The sequence below is a fragment of the Hibiscus syriacus genome, unplaced genomic scaffold (assembly GCF_006381635.1).
Source record: "Hibiscus syriacus cultivar Baekdansim isolate YM2019G1 unplaced genomic scaffold, ASM638163v2 tig00111633_pilon, whole genome shotgun sequence".
Lineage (NCBI taxonomy): Eukaryota > Viridiplantae > Streptophyta > Magnoliopsida > Malvales > Malvaceae > Hibiscus > Hibiscus syriacus.
This window is the reverse complement of record NW_024063139.1, coordinates 550,635-571,478: the sequence shown is the minus strand read 5'-3', so window position 1 is coordinate 571,478 and position 20,844 is coordinate 550,635. Positions and strand designations below refer to the sequence as shown.

The following is a 20,844-nucleotide window of genomic DNA, read 5'->3' as shown; positions in this document are numbered from 1 at the left end:
ATTTTAACCATGTACTTGGTGAAAGCCTGGGTTCATCTTCTAAATTTTTGTTATAATGAATTCTTTTAATTGTTGAAACTCTTACAGTTAATGCCCCCTACTACTTGGTATCGACTGGTGGCTGGTTTGAATGCACAATTACGCATGGTTCGTCATGGACAGCTAAGAGTAACATTTCGACCTGTCTTGCGATGGCTCGAAACCCATGCAAATCCTGCTTTGAGAATCTATGGTGTATGCATTCGTCTTGCTTGGTTTCAGGCTGCACCTAATGGTTACCACCAGTATGGACTTTTGGTGTCCTCCTTTGAAGAGGAAAGAGAACCTGGAAATACTGGAGGAGTCCAGACTGAGCTACTGTCAAGGTAATATGTGTGTGAGTGACTAGATCATCATTATTTGTCTGAAATTGAATCAGTTCAACGTGGCAGGTACCAAAGACGCATTGGCATACATTGAGCATGTATTTGATGAATATTAGAAATATGTAGCTGCAAATAGGATGGCCTGAGGGCGTAGTCGGCAGAAGCCCCATGAAGGGTAATTATAGAAAGATATTCAGGGTCCAGCCCTTTTTAAAAGTGAAGGGTGTCACCCCACTAAAGATTTCTGTTATAAGAAAAGCCATATGGCTTTCTAAAAACGTGCCACGCGACACATAATATGTGTTAAAATTAAAACAGTTCATAGAACCTTAAAAATCCTGAAAATAGAATTAAATCTAGAAAGTCTAAAGTTTGAGAAATTTTAATATATATTTTGTTGCATGTGGATTGTTCCTAGAGTGTTGTGTGGCTTTTTTTGTAACGGAAATATTTAGTGGGGTAACTTGCTTCACATTTAGGGACTCCAGGGAGCAAATTGGACCAAAAAAATCTTTAGGTGTCAAAAGTGATAATGAGAAACTTTGGGGGTCAAAATATTATTTAACCCTTTTAAAAGTAGTGTGTGCATGCATATGATGGAATCATTTGATTCTCTAATTGTATGGAATTTAACTCTGTTACTTTCGTGCTTGCTTCAGTGTGAAGACCATGGACATGCAAAATGAATCTGGTTTTCTAAGAGAGGTGCTTTTAACTCAAGGTCACCAGAGCAGTGAAGGTTTTGCAAGGCGGAAGAGGGGTTACACAAGGCTTATAGATACTAACAGCATACAAATGCTTGAAGAGAAGAGAGAGATGTTTTACCTTCTCTCTTTCGTAGTCCACAATACTAAACCTGTCGGTCACCAGGTAGCTCATATGAACTTAAGCGGTTATGTTATTTTTTTCTTGTAAACTATCTACAGATTTAATTCTTTCACTTAACACCTTGTTTATATGATTGCAGGATCTTGTTGGGTTGGTCATATCGATGCTACTTTTAGGAGATTTTAGCTTAGTGTTGCTTACGTTCCTTCTGTTGTATTCAATATCGTTGTTGGATGTATTTCTGGTGTTGTTTATTTTGCCTCTTGGAATTCTTCTTCCCTTTCCTGCTGGCATAAATGCTTTATTCAGTCATGGACCGAGGCGTTCTGCAGGTCTTGCACGTTTCTATGCATTGTGGAACATAACATCCTTGGTTAATGTTGTAAGTTGCTCTAGCTTTTAATATCTTTTCCCCCTCGGTAAACTTACTTTTGTTGTGGTCATCGTTTTTCCATAATTCCAGTGACGAGGAATATATGGTAATCATCTCATCTTTCAACAGGTTGTTGCATTTCTTTGTGGGTATATTCACTACAAGAGTCGGTTGTCATCAAGTAAATGGATCCCAAAGCTTCAGCCATGGAATATTAACATGTAAGTTGATACAAAGTAAACTTGGTAAAAATACAATATCCTTGCTTAATACGACGACAACGTGCTGTTTCGGATGCAGGGATGAAAGCGAATGGTGGATTTTTCCAGTGGGACTGGTTTTATGTAAGCTTTTCCAATCACAGCTCATAAATTGGCATGTTGCGAATCTAGAGATTCAAGACCGTACCTTGTATAGTAATGATTTTGACTTATTTTGGCAGTCATGAGAAACCACCGTCTAAAGAGATGCATACACTTACACATTGACAAAGTTCTTTTGTTCAGTTATTTTTGCTGTCCTGTTGTAGAAATAGAGAAACAAAGGAGAAGGGATTTAAAGAAAAATTATTAGTGAGAAGATGAGGTCAGCATTCATTTATGTAAGATGTCAATTCTCCCCTTTATTTTTGGGAGCTCCAATGCTAATAACGAATTGGGTGGCTGTTTAAAGAGAAGACATTTTATATGTAATTTCGTGTTATCGTAGGGATCCAACATTCCTTTTCTGTTGACGCTTTATTTTATGATCGACAGATCAGTGTCTTTTGGTTAATAATGATATAACTAATTTATAGGAAGATATTTAATTGTATGTAGAATAAATATAATTATACATGGAGAGTCGACAATTACATATCTTTAGTATATGCCCCATTTCCAGCCAGTGAACCATCAATCTTGTTTCCATTTTGTGTTGCAGAAGAATCTCTTTGAGCTATATATGATTGTAAAAACCGGTCAACATACATCTTTATCGAATTGTTTAAATGAGATATATATATATATATATATGTGTGTGTGTGAATTTCTGTCCAGCAGCCAAATAATATTGTTCCCACGGTTAATATAGCAAATAATAAATCTTTATATAAATCTTTATCGAATTTCATGAATCAAATTATTTTATATTTATTGAGTTTCAAGAAAATTATTTCAGTGGTTAAAAGAATCATTATTATTTCTAAAGATTATATATATGAGTACAAATACATTGTGAATCGTTATTATTCTTAGAGATCATAAGTTCAAGTACAAAGGTGATTAAACATATATTCTTAAATGGTTGAGAGTATATAAATTCTATGTGCCTGCCTATCCAATAACCAAAGCCCAAATCTTCTAAATCCATATCATGGATTTATTAGAATCCAAAGTCGGAGTTAGTCACTTTTCTAGCCGTATGTAGATCAGAATCCATCAAAGTTTGAAATGGCAACTCGGGCCTAATCAAGGCCCAAATTCTCTGAACCCGGCCGATGGGTAAGAAGTACATATGATTTTCAACAAATTTTTTGATCTGGGTAAAGTATATAAATGGTCACTGAACTTTTTAGATGCTTGCATTTAGATCCTCAAACTTTTAAAACTTTCAATACAATCACCAAACATTTAGTTCGTTTACAATATGGTCCTGACGTAACGATCGTTTCACTGCCGTTAGGGTAAATTATATAAATGATCACTAAACTTTTTAGGCACTTGCATTTAGGCACTTGCATTTAGGCCCAAACTTTTAAAACTTGCAACAAAGTCATCAATTACATTCTAAACCCCAAAATCCAAAATATTTCAATTACATTCTAAACCTCAAATTTCAAAATACTTCAATTACATACCCAACCTCAAATTCATAATCCATTCTCAAAATATATCATAATAAACTAAACTTGAAGTAACAACCCTAAACCCTTAAAACATAATCATTTCAAAAAAAAATTAACCAACTATAAGTGATTATGTTGGGTTTAGGGTTATGTTGGACCTAAATACTCAATTCAATTTATAAAATAGTTAACGCAATTTTTTTAATTTTAATTTATAAAATTTAAATCAAGTCGTATTGAATTGAATTTTCGAGTTTCTGTTTAAATTTAATTATAAATATTTTTCATATTTTATATTATTTGATTCTAATTTCAGTTTATTAAATAGTTGACTCAAAATTTTTTCGATTTTAGTTTATAAAATTTAAACCAAGTCGAATTGAATTGAATTTTTGAGTTTCTATTTAAATTTAATTATAAATATTTATAATACTATAATATTATTTGATTCTAATTTAAATAGTTTTTAACCATATACAAATACATATATTTCTTCATATTTTTTTCCATATGTGATATACATATATCATACAAAGTCAAGGGACTTGACTCAAACTTAAAAATGAATCCACTAATTACTAAAAATGTTGAGATATTCGAGTTGTATTTTACAACTCGATTTTAACTTGAAATTTTTTTAAGTTGAGTTTATGAAATTACAACTCAAAGTCAATTTGTATCAAATTTTTTGAATCAATTCAATTCGAAAAATAATTTTTTCGAATCAAATTGAGTATTGTTCACTCATAGTTGGTTAAATCTAACTTTTAAATCCTACACCCAACATAATCACTTATTGTTATGGACCCAAAATGAACTAAATATTGTTGATTATGTTGGGTTAATTGGTGGGGAAATTTATCATTTAGGGTTATATTTTTAGGGTTTAGGGTTGTTACTTCAAATTCAATTTGTTATGGTAGATTTCGAGAATGGGTTATGAATTTGGGGTTGACCATGTAATTGAAGTATTTTTGGAATTTGAGGTTTAGAATGTAATTGAAATATTTTGGAATATGGGGTTTTGAATGTAATTGATTACTATGTTGTAAGTTTTAAAAGTTGAGGGACCTAAATGCAAGCGCCTTAAAAGTTCAGTGACCATTTATATAATTTACCCTAACGGCAGTGAAACGATCGTTATGTCGAGGACCATATTACAAACGAACTAAATGTTTGGTGATTGTATTGCAAGTTTTAAAAGTTGTGGGACCTAAATGCAAGAATCTGATAAGTTCAGTGACCATTATATACTTTACCCTTTTGATCTTGATGAGATAATTTTCAATACAAGAAAATGGAAAATTCATGTTTTGAGCGAAGATTATTTTCCACTGTTCTAGTCTCGAGTGTTTATGGATTCTAACCTTTAGCAAAAAGGAGGGAAAAGAGAAAGACAATAACATTAGAATTTAATAAAAGAACTTGACTGGCGCCTACACCGGCATTCGCTGTACTGTATAACAAACTATTTTTGAAACTTGAAGGGGTTTAGGGTTTTCCAAATTATATAAATTTAGGTCTTGTTGATCTCCAATTGTTTTCCCAGTTACTTCCACCAATTTTACAAGGAAAGTTTTTTGAGTGTTTGATGGATCGTCTGCGCCCAAGACAGAGACCACTCTTCACTGGATTTACAAAAGGTGAGGTAATAAGAGCTATTTTCTTATCTTTTGAATGACATTTGTCTATATGTATATTCCAGTTTCTTAATTTCTTAACAAATGTGTATTTTGAGGTAGTATAACTTTTTGCTTAAATTCATAGTTTTTTCCCTGAAGAATTTCACCAGGTTGCTATTTTCATGCAATGTTATCGATAGTAGTTTCCTTTACGAATGAATAGTTGAGTTATTTGACTCCAAACTCCAGGTTATGAGCCCTAGTTTCTAGAACAATTGGTGGTGTGGGTCCTATGGGATTTTACATATTTTTAGATTTCCCTGAATGGGTAGCTTCCTATGTCTTAACGTTTCCTGTGTTTCTGCTTCTGGTTACCTTGAATACATGTTAATGTTTTTTTCTTTAACATGGTGAAGTTCGAGCACTTGACTAGTTTCTGGTTGGCATATGTGATTTTTTTATTATTCCATGCTTGATGTTTTGTGTAGGATCTTTATTGATTTGGCATGGTAATAATGTACACATTGTTTGAACTTTGAATGTTTTTCATTCAGATCTTTTGCTTTAAACGAACTGATGCTATCATTATTCGTGTTTCTGTATAACACTATAACTGTTGAGATGCCTCATGTTTGCGGTTTCTGAAAAGCTATTATGCTAAGATGGGATCATAAAACATATGGTTTTTCCACTTTGTTACCACTTTATGCACAGATTGAAAAGATGGAGAAATTGTTCATGGGATCAAAAAAGCTGCTGCAAAGGAAAGAGTTCTGTCAAAAAATTGCAAGAAGCTTTAGGTTAGTTGAATTTCATGTATCACTTCTTAGTCCCCCTCTCTTTTGTCCCTATTGTTTTAACCAAATGAATGTGGTGGCACTTAGATGTGTGTTGTCTTTGTAGTTCATCCTCGGCTCGTGCTGGGAAGCCTATCGTTAAATGGACCGATGTCTTTCTTTACTCTCTTTTCAGTTTCTGCATTATTTTTCTTATTATTTCTCCTATTTTCATTTAATTTTGCTTATATTGTTTTTATATAACAGTTTAGGAACTCCCGAATGATCCCTAATTTGACAATTGTTTCTCAGGTACAAAAATGGTTTATTGCTAGGCAGCAAGAAAGCACATTGAAAGTTCCGTCTGAGAAAGATGGATCCAAAGCCGAGTCTGGAATCCCTCAATCTTACCCTCTAAACAATAGAGGTCAATGTTATCAGATTCTTAAAGGTGTGTGTGTATCTTTTTGGGAGCTTGAAAAGAACTGTTCAATTTGCTACTTTAAACCGTGGCCCCTTTTGGAAATATAATAGCTCTACAATAATTGAGAATACAACCTAAGACTTTGTTTTTACATGTAATGTTGTATATAGACTAGTTGTTCCCCGGCCTTAGAATTTATTTTTGATTGGCCTTGCCTGTGTAACCATCATAACCACGCACACAAAAAAAGCGTCTTTGTCCTTCGAGTGGCAAGGCTGAGAATTGGGTAGCCTGTGCCATGCTATTTCTTTTTTGTTTTACTTGTGAAATAAAACTTCTATCGGTTTTGTGATTTAATACACGAGTTTGTTGTTCTTATTCACTTTATGTTTCTATTCTACGAGTGTGGAAATCTTACAGGGTTTTGTTGTCATGTCTGCTTTTGCTTTGTGATCTAGAAACCATTGACAAAAATAAACTTGGAACCTTTATCACACAGCTGAAACATCCTTTCATGTTCTGTGGATATGCATGTTGTCATTGCTAATTTCTTTACTCTCGCTCTAGGATTTGTTTCAAATGTAGGAGAAAAGGTCCTGGATCTATCTGAACTAGAATTTGAGGCAAAGTCGTAAAAAAATGAAGCATGGTAAGCATATGTTTCTAAATTGATTCCATAGCATAATTTTATTCTTTCTATTGTGATTATTATTTTTCTTTACGTATAAAGAAAACAAAATCTTGAAATGACATGCACTTGTAATGTGCAGGTATGATGTTGATACGTTTCTCTCTCACCGATATATCAGTCCCATTGAAACTGTGAGTATCCAAATCATATTACCGCATTCACTATCTAGACTGATGCTCTCTTCAAACTTGTCAGTTTCTATCATCTTGTTGAGCCAGCAGAAATTTCTTTAAAGGAGTTTAATGTTTTCTAATGACTGAATATTTATTTTACAGCTCGTTTGATAAAATATATTGTTTGTTAAAGGAAGTTCTTGTCAGATTTGCTGGATTTGGAGCTGAAGAGGATGAACCGGTTAACGTAAAAAGGGCAGTACGATAGCGATCCATCCCATTTGAACATTCCGAATGTCATAAGGTGAGAGTTGGAGATCTTGCAGGTGACAATATACTCCACTCATTGTTTCGAAAATTCTAAAATAGTCTTCCAACTCTTGTTAATTCATTAGGAGAGAAGAAACCAATCAATTTACTATGATGCTCATATCTTAGAGATTGAAAGGAAAACACACGACATAAGAGGTTGCAGGTGTCAGTTTGTGATCCAATACGATCACGACGGCTATGAGGCAAGCATTATAAACCAATTGTAGGAAGAAAAAAAACATAGCCATTCCCTTCCGAGCTGGCAATACTGATCTTTCTAGTTCCTATATTTTTGCTAGGAGAGGGGAATACTGTAGAATGCTAGGCCAACCAATCAGATAGTTCGCATGATTCTTGCTTCTTCTGAATCTTCGATTACAATGTTTCCCTTGTCCGGGTGGGTTGATATGAAGTGGTTTTCTGAACAAAAACGAGAATTACAATCTAACACTGTGTGTAAGTCAAAATTGTTGTTCATCCTATTAAATCCCATACACTGCAGTATGTGTTCTTTACAATCTGGTACTTAAAGCTTACTGATGTTCAATTACAAGCCACACCAAATATGTGGTGTCTATTACAGAACCATCGTTCGTTTTATATTGATGCCCCCATAGGCAAATTGCGACTCTTCGCAAGCAACTCAACGAGTATTGTTGCAATCGTTTTTTAGGTTCAAAATGTATCTTCTTGAAAAATATGCAGGTTTTGATAAAATATAATTGTTATCGGTTGTTTAGTGTTAGGTATGATCAAATATGTATAAACTTAATTTTTAAAAAGTTTTTGAAGGTATTTTTAGAATAATTTTGTAGGCGTGTTAAAACTAGATGAAATTAAAAAAAATAATCAACTCGGTGAGTACTGTTGAAATCGTTTTTTAGGTCAAATGTATCTTCTTGAAAAATATGTAGGATTCTACTGCTATCGGATGTTTAGAATTAGGTATAATCAAACATCTATAATATTATTTTTTAAAAATGTTCTTGAAGGTATTTTTTAGAATAATTTTAGAGGTGTTAAAACTAGAAAAATAAAACAAAAAATAAGATTCCATAATACGATGATAAAAGAATTATAAATATTATTTTTGCAATACTAAAATAAAAAAAAATTACTTGTAAAATAAGTTGGGTGAAACACCATTAAACAGTTCCAAAAAGGCTCAAGAGCATTCTTAGCTGAATCTTGTAACCCTTCGTTTGATACATGTATGTAAGATTTATTATCAAAAAATGAATAACACAGATAGATAAACATTAAATTTCATACGATACGATAGTATATAAGTATAAACACATACCGACCGATGTCAAATGCATCAATCTAAGTAAAAAAGCAAAATGAACAAGCAATGAAGGATAAAGCAAATAATGAACAAAATGAGCTTTGTAAGGATAACAAACACAGGTTCTCCTAAATTCTAACGAGTAGACAAGATTAGAGCTGAAGGAATCTCATATATTGACATAATTAAAACCTGTAATAACCAAATATTATGCACCAACCTTTCCTCGTAGGCAAGCCCTTGGAAAATCATCTGGTTCTATGGCTTTCTTTTATCTCCCAACTCTGCATCTTGGTGAGAAGCAGTTGGATTTCATCGCCAACATTCCCATTATACTAGACAAGATTAGGGCCACATCTTTAGGCATTCGAAGCCAACCAGTCATGACATGCTAAGCATCTTTGTCGGGGCCTATCTCGGAAAATATATGGAATAATTATTGCAGGCAATCACTGCTACACGGGATGCAGTCTTCGTTGGTCTGTGATATACACCAAACCCCAGATTTTTAAAGTTTCTTTGGTAGATTGTATGTCTTCTTAAGAAACTTTGAAGCTGTCTCATCATTCCGGTAACATAACACGCGCAGGAGTGTGTTTGGCTCAGTAGGATTCCACTGACCTGATGTTGGAGGTAGTGGGAGCCTAGATCTTGCAGATGAGCCGTATGTCTCCAAGGTCACACGTCTGAACCGCTCAATTAAGCTATCTGTATCGGTTCTAAAGAGGGGAAGGACCCCTCTTGCAGTAGCTGAAAACTTATCTATGAGGTCGGCAGGCAAACCATCTCCATTGGCCCAAAACAGATCTTTAAGGGCTTTGAAATCATCCTCTATAATTTGAGAATCCTGACGAGTGAAAGCACGAGAGGGGCCTCCAGCAAGTAAAACCAGCAAGAACCCATCACAGGAAGCTTTCATGATATCGGTTATGATCCTAGTGCGAACTCTTTCATGCACAGTTTCAGAGACGATCAACAAGTTTCGCTCCAGTTCCTGTAATAGAGGGTCAATCCTAGAAGATGATGGCTCCCCAATATACAAACCATCCCATAAAACATGACTTAGGTCATGGAATAAGATTTTGTAAGCTACTGCCTCGGATAATTGCTGAACCCCTTCCACACAAGCAGCTGGTGTTAGTTCAAATTTCTTGTTCAAACCATTAGAAAAATCGTCCACATGAGCAGACTCGCAGTTCCTCAAGTGCGTTATGATCCTCTTTTCTATAACATCCATCTCGGATCGGATATGGTGCAATGTATTTATACGAACACACAGCTGTGGCACCCCAAATGAATTATCTCCATTCATTGTTCTAACCTGAGAATTTCTCTTCTGAGAGTTTTGTAACTTCTCTTTCTTCTTCCACACACCTTGGAACTTTGATCCTGTCTCACATCTAGTCAATGCAGGCATTGTGGGGATATATGAATTACGTGGACCTAAATGTCAGATTAAAAGGTAAAATGTCAGAAACTCTAAAAACCATAGCTGTCGTACTGAGATCATTTATTATATTTGCAAGTGCATACCACAGCCAGATTTTGCCTTGATTGCGTAATATTGAAGACATTTGTCAAGACCAAGCATCAAATCTGGTAGCAATGTAGGATGTGTTGGTATTGGTAGCTGGAAAAATGCATCCAAAGTCTCATAAACGATTCTCAAAATTTCGACAGCAGAGGGGGCATATCCTTCTTGATTTGCTTCTGGACTCCAGATCTAGTGTCATGGAATGTGTTGTTAGCAATAATAATAGTAATAATAAATCATATTATAGCAAAACGTCAAAACCTAAACCAGCAATTCAGTAGATAGCTGCTCAGTTGCATGACCAAAAATGCTAATTTCAAAAGGAACTGAGATTTGAAAGATTTAAATTTCAGATAAAATTTTCACCCAAAGGGCAAAGAATAGTAAACACATGCCTCTTGTTGCAAACTCCGGTCAACCCATTCCTTAAGTCTGTCAACTCTTGTCTTGATCCAACCTTTAACAAGATTGCCGATAGCAGATTCAGCTTCATAAGGAGGCATCTCGCGGATTATTGCCTTCCCACCATCATCACTGTCAACTGAATCCTCAACAGCAATCTGCACGAGATCCTTCTCCAATTTATCTGCTGCTCTCAGTACTTGAACAGCATCAGGAGTCAACTCCATAATGCCTGATATAAACTGTTTTATCTCATTTGCATAACAAGCATGAAGGGTGGCCACAGCCACACCTGCAGCCAAAGGGTGCCAACCCTTCAATATTGGACTGAAAACCTGCTTCTCATGAACAGCTAGCTCACCAACATCCTTAGCAAGGATTGCAAGGACAGGAAGAGGATTCAACTGGTTTTTGGAAGCTCTCCTGCTAGAATCTGCTTTCTCCATTCTCTGTATAACAATTAAAAAGCATATGCATAGTCGTTAAACCAACTAAAAGGAAAACTAGGTGGCAAGACAATCCCAAGCCCAATACATCTAAGAAATTTGTACATATGCATGACAATTCAGATACTATATATACAACATAAGCGCTCATTTTTCCTCAAAGGATCAGTAAAAGGGCCAATAGCAGATAATAAAGACTTGCCTGAGCAAAAGCAGTGCGCAATGATGACCTGATGTAAGTGTCAATTCTATTTTGAGCTACATCGACTTCTCCTTTCCTCTTTCTGCGATACTCAGTAGATGCATCCTCAACCAAAATCTTAGCTGCTGATACGCCTAAAGAAACGATTCCCTGCATGGTATAGATATTTCCACTATCAAAAGTGTCATGATAAGCAAGGAGTCGTTTCTCAGCCCAGCCCAATATTGAAGTCAATGTAGAACTTAAAATCTTGGAGTACTCTGGATCCTTCGTTGCCTTTGCATCTTTTGCTACCTCTGCTAGCTGGCTATCAGCAGCATATAGTAAGTCCATTTCAACTTGCCCAGTGGCAACAAAACGGTGAAACAGGACCCAAGTAAAGCAGAGGTTGTGGAGCATTTGGTTAATCCCAAGGATCACCCATGTCTTTTTCACATGCTCCATAAGCTCATCAACTTCCTCAATAATAGATGTCTCATCATTAATATCGAAGCATGCCTCCAAAAGGATTTCATAGAGTCTAAGATTCAGTGGAATCCCATCAGCCCAGTGGCATGAATCAGAAAGAGACCCGTCAGATCGGGAAGCAAGAGACATAACAGCAGTACGAAGAACTTGCATTGACTCGTTGTTTTTTCCAGTTTCTATTGGTCTATCTAAGGCTGCATGAATGATTTGCCGTAGCCTTTGTGATAAATTATTTAACTTATCAAGTGGCACACGAGGATGCAACAGTAAACCAGCTTCAAGAACCTTGAGGTTTCTTTTTTGCCATTCAACATATTCTTGCCGATCAGTAAAATCTGATTGCTTGAGCTGCTGTAACAGCTCCAATGGAAGAACCACTGACTCAATACGCCTTCCAACCTACCATTCGAAAATAATCAATACTAATGAAACAATAGGAGGTAATATAAATCAATTAAAGACCAATAAGATTACAACAAATAAGAACCGTGAACTTCAGCGAAGCGCAACTATATTCTAATCTTAAATTTGATAATCTTAATGAGTTTCACGAACATTGGAGAATTTACATTGTCGCACCATCATTCAAGATTAAATTATAGAATCAAATTTGTTTGGAACGTAAATCATAATCTATTTTTAAAAATCATACCGTCGGATTTGGATCCAAACGCATATACTTTAATATTATAAATAACGAAAATTGATTTGCTCACAAGCAGTATTATGCAGATCTAGTAAATCGTAAATAAAAGCATTCGAATCAACCAAAATTCCAATTTTCAAATAATAATAATAAGTTAAATTGAGCTGACCAGGCCACCGCCGATTCTCAGAAGCGATCTTCTAACTCGCGAATCGATGGTCTCAGGTACCCGCATTTGAATCCTCATAAGCTCCCCTACGGTCATAGACCGCTTAGACTTGCCCTGGCCCGAGCCTGGTCCGGAACCCGGACTCTTCTTCGAGCCCGATGAAGAGCCCGGCGACTTCAATCCTAAAGCCTTCTTCATCTTACTAGCAGCCGCTGACGTAAGCGAGCGCTGCAACGCGGGCGTGTTAGGCGAGTGATTGTGGTTTTCACCAGGCGAGTTGAGACTCGGTGAATCGGGATTGAAGGAGGCGGAAGTGGATAGAGGTTTGGAGGAGGAGGTACGGCATACCGCGAGGAAAACGTCGTAAGCAGTGAGTCTAAGGTCGGAATCAGTGAGCTGAGAGGCGAGTTGACCGAATGGAGATTGGAGATCTGTCGGGGTGAGCTTGCTAGGCATTGGTTGAGGCTTAGTTTGCAGTGGCGGTGGCGTCAGCGTCGACTCTCTCTTTGAGTGACCGAGTGAAAGATCCCTGAAGAGATGCGCCATTGAATCAAGTCACTGTGAACGACAGAAGAGAAACACCTACACGAACGAGTTACTGAGTTAGAACATGGGACTCTCTGAGAGAGTAAAAACTGGTGAGAACGAGAAAAAGATAGGAGCTGTTTGGCATTTTGGTTTTTCATATTATATTCAAAGTTTATAAAAAAAAAGGCCTAAATTAATAAGTCAAATTGTGGTTTTGGTCCATCCATTATACGAAATTTTGAGTTTTAAGTTATATTTTTAATTTGAATAAAATTTGGTCTTCTTAGTTTTATAATATTATTAATTAATTTGAATTATTAACATCATTAACTGTTCTAGTTAAGAGACTAATGAAAATTTTCAAATCATCCATAATTGTTCTATTGACATACAATTTTTGTACTGGGTTAATTTATATTATAATTAAATTGTTATATTAAAAAGAAAGGTAATTTATTTTCACGGTGGCGACGGACAGGGACCACGCGCAGCTGTTATACAGCGGAGATTTTTTTTTAAAAATTCTATTTAGGTTAAACTATAGTAAATGTCACTTTTTTTTTATTCTCTTCAGATTTTAGTAACTCAACTTCCAATTGTTATTACTTAGTCACATATTATCAATTAATTACAATAACCATCAGTATCCGATCTTTTGATCAATCAATCTGGATCGGATACTGAAAATGTGATGAGACCCTCTTAGCCTAATATCATTCAAAAACATCAGGATTCGAACTCATAACCTTGTCATATTATCAAACCCTTAAGCATCTAACACTACCGTAATCATTTTTCACTTCCCTATCATTCCTTGTCACCACTTATCACTACTGAACCAACTAATTATAGTCACCACTATGAACTAATTAATTCCTACCACCAATCGAGACACAAATCCAAACTAAAAACTTTCACCAAAATCAACCCAACATTATCGATCAAAGATATCATACGACTAGCACCATAAGAGCAACTTAGTGGTAAAAATATTGTTATTTCTTGAGGTTCCGGATTGAGCATTAGGAATGTTAGGAGTGTGAACGTTCAATATTAAGTGGTTGAGAATTATCTTTAAACAGATAATGTCTTTAGTTTGACCTCAACAAATTACCGATGATCGAAACAATCATCGGTAAATTTCAATTGTGAGTGTGTAACTCACGTAATTACGTTGAAAATAGTAATATGGTTTGTTTTTAAGTTAATCCAACAGTTAAAAGCGATAGGTCAAAAAAATTTAGAATTTAAATTTGTTTTGAGATTTGAGGATTTCCGAATATTTTTTACTAGTCTAAATCGACATATCGATATAGAAAGAAAGGACCAAGGAGGAGTCAAACAACACTACTCTTAATTGGAAGTGACGTTGAAAGATGACGGTACGAAAATTTATAACGAAGACGTAGATTTTTTTATCTTCAAATCGAGTTTAAAAAATATAACAATAGAAGGAAATAAAGAAGAGGTATCTTTATTTTTCAACAACATTATCAATTGAAAGAAGATGACTGGAGTGACATCGATAACGATATGATAATATGGAATAAAAAGGAAATTAAATTAGTTTTTATATTTTTTATAAAGATGAAAATACTTCAAATAAAAGCTAAGAATAAAAGAGTTTTTTTAAATAACTAAATTAATATTTTAACCAAAATTGAAATTAAAATTAAAATTTAATATTTTTATTAACTATCACATTATCAATATAACACTACTTAACCTCTCATTGACCAAATTGTTAATAATCGTTAATATAAGTAACTAAATCGTAACAATTAAAAGTTGAATGACCACAATCAAAAAAATGAACCAAGAGTGACATTTAATATAGTTTTCCCTTTATTTTAACTAACGAATAAAATTCAAAGCTGTTTTGACAGCGCCAGAAAATCTTTGAGCGACTTATATAATTATATTTAATTATAATTGCTATGATTGATAGTGACAGCCCAATTACATAAGATTTCCATATTTACTCTCTACCTCGGCGATTTTCCCAGTAAATCACTTTTTTATCTCTTTATTTATATGTTATACACCCTTTCATTTTTATTTTCTGATTTAATATCCCTTCCATAAATGAATAGATTATACATTGTGTCTTACGTTGATGTGACATTACGTTGGTAAGACACGATCCATGCACCACACCTTACGCTGATGTGACGTCACGTGTAAAAAGCGAATGCTAATTTTGTAAATATTTTTGAAATTGTGCATAATATATAATTAATTTCTGTTAAAATAATTTTTATGTCAAAACTTCAACTTTACTTATTTATTTTTTATGTGTGAAAAAAACTTTCTACATTAAATTTTTTAAATATTCTTTTGCAAATTATTTTATAAATCGACAAATTTTGATTTTTGCATGAAATTATATAATACGTATAATCTAGTATAGAAAATCTTTGAGGGTAAGTAATTTAAAACATGAATAATTTTATAAAAGTTTTATAACTAGTATTCCTTTTACAAAATGATGATGATGATAATAAATATTTTATAATTTAAAAAATTATAAATTTAATATATTTTAAAAAAAATTATTAACTTTTAAAATTAATTGTTTAAAAATATAAAAAAATATTAAAATAATTGATTCTTTAGCTTTAAATTCTTTTTTTATTAAATTTTATTCACTTTTAATTTTTTATTGTATTTTTATTGCTTTTTAAATATATGATTTATAATTCAAATTAATCATTTATTATGCTATTATTCAAATTAATTAAGAAAATTATGGTAAAATGTTTCTAAAAGAAAAGTATGAACACATACATGAAAATCTAAAGATTTTCCTTTTTTTTTGTTACTCTCTAACCTTGTAACAAAATTCAATATAAAAAATGTAAAACTAAAAAATATCACATATATATTTAAAATATTATTTTTTAATATTAATTTTAAAAAATATTAAATAAATATTAAATTCTAATTTTATTAAAAATGAATAAACATTATTAAGTGTTGTTAAAAAATAATAATTAATGAATAATAATTCATTTAATCCCTCAATTTTAATTAAAAGTTTATTTTAATATTTTTATATTTTTAAATAATTAATTTTAAAAGTCAATAAATTTTTAAAAATATATGAAATTTATATATTTTTTAAATTATAAAATATTTCTTATTATCATCATCATTTTATAAAAGAAATTTTAGTTATAAAACTTTTATAAAATTATTCATATTTTAAATTACTTACAATCAAAGTTTTCCTACACTAGATTATACCTATTGTGTAATTTCATGCAAAAATTAAAATTTATCGAGTTATAAAATAATTTGTAAAAGAATATTTAAAGATTTTAATGCAGAAAAAAAATTTCACACACAAAAAATAAATAAAAAAAGTTGATTTTTTTACACAAAAAATCACCCTAATAGAAATTAATTACATACTTACACCATTTTAAAAATATTTACGAAACGAAAACCCAATTGTTACACATGTTATAAGACGCGGTGCATGGGTCGCGCCTTTCAACATGTGACATAAGACGCTAAGCATGGGTCATGTTTTTCTGCAAAAGGCGTTAAATCAAAAAATAAAAAGTGTCTGACAGGGAAATAAAATTTAAAATGACGATTTATTGGGAAAATCGCCCTTTACCTCTCCACCAACTAAGTAGTATTTTTTTTTTGCTTAAAAGTAAAAAAAATACTTATTTTTAATTTTTAATTTAGATATCTAAATTATTTTTTTTATGAATTTAAGTACTTAAATAATTATATTAATTACTTTAAGTTTTAATAATTTTTTACCAATAAGATATTAACACATCACACGAAATTAGATACATGTTTAAAAAAAATACTTTAGGGACTAAAAGCAACATAATATAGTTTATGTACTCATTTTGATAAAAAATAATTGAGATGCTTAAAGTGATTATATATAGTAATTTAAACAAAATAATGAATTTAGTATATATTCTTTGGTTATGGGATAAGTAAAGGTTAGTAAGGTACTGATAAAGCCAAAAGTGAACGAAAAATAAAAGTAAAGTTTAAGTTTCTTTTTATAACAGAATATAGTTTAAGTTTCTAATCATGGATTGTACTAACCATCGCTAACTATTAGGTGAAACGTTTTATTCGGTTGATTTTCCCATAAATATTTTGTTAATTTTTAAATGATACATAAACATAGACTAACCTATTTTTTATGTGATTGATATTATTAGTGTATAATTGAATTAATTAAAAAAAATATTCTCAAAAATAAAATTATATTTTTGCTTATTCATGTAAAAATAGGTACTCAACCTATGCATTCTTTTTTACTTTAAGTTCCTAAATTATTTTTTAATCAAAATAAGTCCTTAAATTATTATAGTTAATCATCTATTCAACGTACACAATCTGACGTTCACTTACCTGGATTTCATTTGGAAAACTCTATTGTACCAAACTGAGTGAAGAATCATATGAAATATGTCATACTTCTCAGGCTTGGGATGCCAAAGAAAATGTTGTTGTATCTTTTTTACTCTAAGTTGCATCTGCAGATACTGCTTTTCTGGGATCGATAACAGGATCTTCTTCAAATTTGGAATATCCTTCTCCAAAACAAATACGGCGAATGATTCCCAGTTCAAAACCTCGAAAAATGGGGGCACAAAATTGTCGGAGATGATCACAGGAACACATTCATAGAAAATGGCCTCTACCACCCTTGGACTATTAACTTCGTATCCTCTAGGGCAAAGGCAGTACTTACTGGTCTTCATGTGCCGGATGTAGTTCAGTTTCCCCTTAACATTAGGCATGTTAGGCATCCTGCCAAAGATTTTCATGTCGGGATCTTTGTTTCCCCAATGTTCTAACAGAATTGGCCTTAGATAACCATGCATGCTTCCTGCAAAGAAAGCCAGGATGGATCTCTTGGATGGAGGGTAGCCCCCGAGGTCTCTAAGAGGTTTCTTTGGATTCCCAACATATGTCTCAGGAAGAGACACATCCTTGCCGAAAACATAACCTTCTCTAACATCAGAATTGCAGAGGGCTTTTATGCAATTGGCCATGGGTTCCCTTGTTTCAGATGGCGCCTGAGAAAAGTAGTGTTTATAAGAAGAAAGTTCCAAGAAGAGGAAAAAACAGAGAATCATTTCATCATTGTATGAAAAATATCAAACTATTGGTCTCTACCGAGAAAAACGAAACAATGCAGTCATTGATTTGCAAGCTTACAAAGGGGGTATATGGCTCTGTATCTATACAGAGGTCGAGGTAAAAACAGGGAGACAAGAATTTATAGTGGAGAAAAATCAATCATTTGGCAATAACTTCTAATGAGTAAAATAGATGTCATGTACATTAAGGTATTTGAAATACTAGTGGTATGTAAAATAGATGGACTATTTGAAATTTATGAATAGTTCCAAAGACCCTAAAATGTATTGGAAGCATAAAAAGCATTACCCAGTCATGGCAAGCAACCAGAAAATGGTCAGCTCCTTCAGTTCTATTCCAGTAAGGATATTTTGCTGCAATTGTGTTCACGTAGTTCTTCAAATACTGTATAAGGGGCTTATGACTGTGGGAACCAACCACATATAAGGTTTCCTCTAACATTCTGGAACTAAAAGGCAAGTAAAACATGTGGGCATATCTTGGGTTTTTAGTGACAAATTTTGTACTAGTTTCCAGCTGCTTCATGAACCATCCTTCAGAGGCATAAATACCCTTGAGAGGCCACGTATGTGCTATGGGTCTTTTTCCTTCCTTGTAGACATACACTTTGAGTATGTTTTCCATCAATTCATAGCTCCTGAAAATGATAAGCAAACTGTTTATACTTTATGCACTTCTGTACTTGTAACTGGTTCTGTTTAGCAGAAACTTAACATTCTCAACTCAACCAGCACTCCACCTTTCCTTGTAATACATTTTGGTGAAACGCTAAAAATGAAAGAGAAAAGTGGAGTGGTAATCTACCTTTTGAACATAGAAACATTCCGATAAAGAGGTGCATAAAGTTGCGGGTCGTTCTTTATAATGGGTGTACTCTCGATCTGCAATCTTGCTTCTAGTAGAACTTTGTCAGCTTCTGAAGGCCATCTTGGTGTCTACAAAAACAAATGGATATAAAAAAGAAACATTGAAATATAGAACTAACGTATCCATTTGTAATAAGGGAAAACAAAATGTATGAGCATACCTTGGATTTATATGAAACACGGCTCTGATAAACCAAATTGTTCATGTCAGCTATTGTAGTTAGTGCAGGTAAGGTCTGGGGCTTTTCCTTCATCTTGGGAGCCTTGAGGGGAGCAGGATCATCACTTGATTTGGTGAAATTGTTCTGCATCTCTTTCAATTTTTCATTCTTGACTACACTTGGTGTCGCATGTTGCTCTACTGTAGATATACTGGAATTAGAAGATGCGATAGGAGTGCTGACATTTGTCTCAACATCTTTTCCTAAGGCAGTGTTAGCTGTAACGAGGCCTGTATCTGAGGACAGTGTGTTTATTGGTGATAAACCGACACTTTCATTTCCAATATCGTTGTTCGAAGTGCTGATTTCAACGGTACCATTTTTTGAAGAAAAACTTTCATCGGTTTTGCCAACATTCTCAGCTATACTTGAATTATTGGAACTAACAGGGAAATTCACTGTGGAAGTTTTGTTTAGGTCCTCGGATTCCTCCCTAGAAGAAATGCTATCCTTAACTAATGTAGAAGATCTATTCAAGCCTACTTCTGCTGATGTGAAACCATCTTCCGAGGCCCCAACATCATTAGCTTTAGCTGTTTCATTAACAGCACCTGTTTTGTTCTGATTATTTAAACTTGTGATATTACCTTCCTTCTCAGCATCATGAGCTGTCTCATTAGAAGCATTTGTATCATTAAAGTTCAGACTAGATTCGGCAGATGAAGGACCGATATCCAAGAAGCGACTTTGTTCCTCAACTGAAACCTTACCGGAAGGAAATAATGACGAAAAAACATTCCCGTATGGAAGTTCAAGATACTGGAAAGTTATAATCACAGCAAACGTTATCCCTATAAGCCATATCAATTTCCTGGTATTCACTTGAAGCAGAGATTTAACTTCATGCCTCATTGAGAAACCACTCGACCGATTGTCAACTGATTAAAACACTAATATCATCCCTGAATTGCGTTCCCAGGTCCCTGAATTAGTCAAAACGAAACTCCTCCACTAATGAATGAATGAAAAACTCAATAACTTGGAAAATTCCGAAACATAATCCAAGCAAAAGGAGCTTAGAGATTACTAAACAAGCCAAATTGTTTCAAAGATCAACAGTTGAACAATTGAAATTTATATTGATTACTAAAGGAAAATTAAGACCGACTCGTATTTTCCAATTATCGATCTAACGCTAATTCTTTCGCTTGTTCGTCTTTCCATTAATCAGACACATGCAAATCTAGAAAAATACAGAGGAAAGGCAAAACAACAAGAAACTCAAGATCATGGTCAAATAAAACCGGAGAAAGATATACGTACGATTTTTGGGTCATTGAACTCTCGTTCTTCAATCTTCTGTTTGGTTGACAAGAAAAAAAGGATGAAAAACGAAAATTCTCAGAAAGTATACTTGGAATCGTCTCCAAGAGGTGGACACTGGACAGTGCCAAAACTAGGAGACCGGGTTTTCTTCCTTTCTCTTCACTTCATTTGCTTTTCCTTTTACTTTCTATAAAGAATTCTATTTTCTTAGCAGCCAAACAATGAATTCCAGATTTGCATGGGGAGTTTGAAATCTCAACGGGAAATTCGAGGCTTCTTACAGCTTATGTTTTACTGAAACTACGGGAATACCCTGAACGTGGAAACGGTG

At 33.7% G+C, this 20,844-nt stretch overlaps 3 protein-coding genes and 1 pseudogene across 3 annotated transcripts in view; 2 read left to right on the top strand and 2 right to left on the bottom strand.

The window, feature by feature from the left end:
- Window positions 1-2,092, top strand: part of LOC120166239 — a 21,177-nt gene extending 19,085 nt beyond the window's left edge. The window contains 5 exon segments of the mRNA XM_039175545.1: window positions 88-365; window positions 1,025-1,235; window positions 1,333-1,575; window positions 1,696-1,787; window positions 1,867-2,092. Of these exon segments, the coding sequence (XP_039031476.1) occupies window positions 88-365; window positions 1,025-1,235; window positions 1,333-1,575; window positions 1,696-1,787; window positions 1,867-2,014 (972 nt within the window). The 3' untranslated portion in view covers window positions 2,015-2,092.
- The window catches only part of LOC120166241 (probable glycosyltransferase At5g03795), a 24,646-nt gene extending 3,802 nt beyond the window's left edge, over window positions 1-20,844 (bottom strand). The window contains exons 1-6 of the mRNA XM_039175548.1: window positions 20,511-20,844; window positions 19,188-20,198; window positions 18,965-19,095; window positions 18,449-18,797; window positions 17,381-18,075; window positions 2,415-2,424 (exon numbers count right to left, since the gene is read on the bottom strand). Of these exons, the coding sequence (XP_039031479.1) occupies window positions 17,401-18,075; window positions 18,449-18,797; window positions 18,965-19,095; window positions 19,188-20,099 (2,067 nt within the window). The 5' untranslated portion in view covers window positions 20,100-20,198; window positions 20,511-20,844 and the 3' untranslated portion in view covers window positions 2,415-2,424; window positions 17,381-17,400. The remainder of the gene's footprint in view (window positions 1-2,414; window positions 2,425-17,380; window positions 18,076-18,448; window positions 18,798-18,964; window positions 19,096-19,187; window positions 20,199-20,510) is intronic.
- LOC120166226 lies at window positions 4,983-7,798 on the top strand (annotated as a pseudogene).
- Window positions 8,583-13,161, bottom strand: LOC120166240 (protein unc-13 homolog). The gene is made up of 6 exons (XM_039175547.1): window positions 12,485-13,161; window positions 11,202-12,068; window positions 10,547-11,002; window positions 10,151-10,340; window positions 9,071-10,060; window positions 8,583-9,008 (listed from the first exon to the last, which is right to left on the bottom strand). The coding sequence occupies exons 1-5, from the start codon at window positions 13,028-13,030 to the stop codon at window positions 9,126-9,128; spliced, it is 2,994 nt and encodes a 997-aa protein (XP_039031478.1). The 5' UTR covers window positions 13,031-13,161; the 3' UTR covers window positions 8,583-9,008; window positions 9,071-9,125.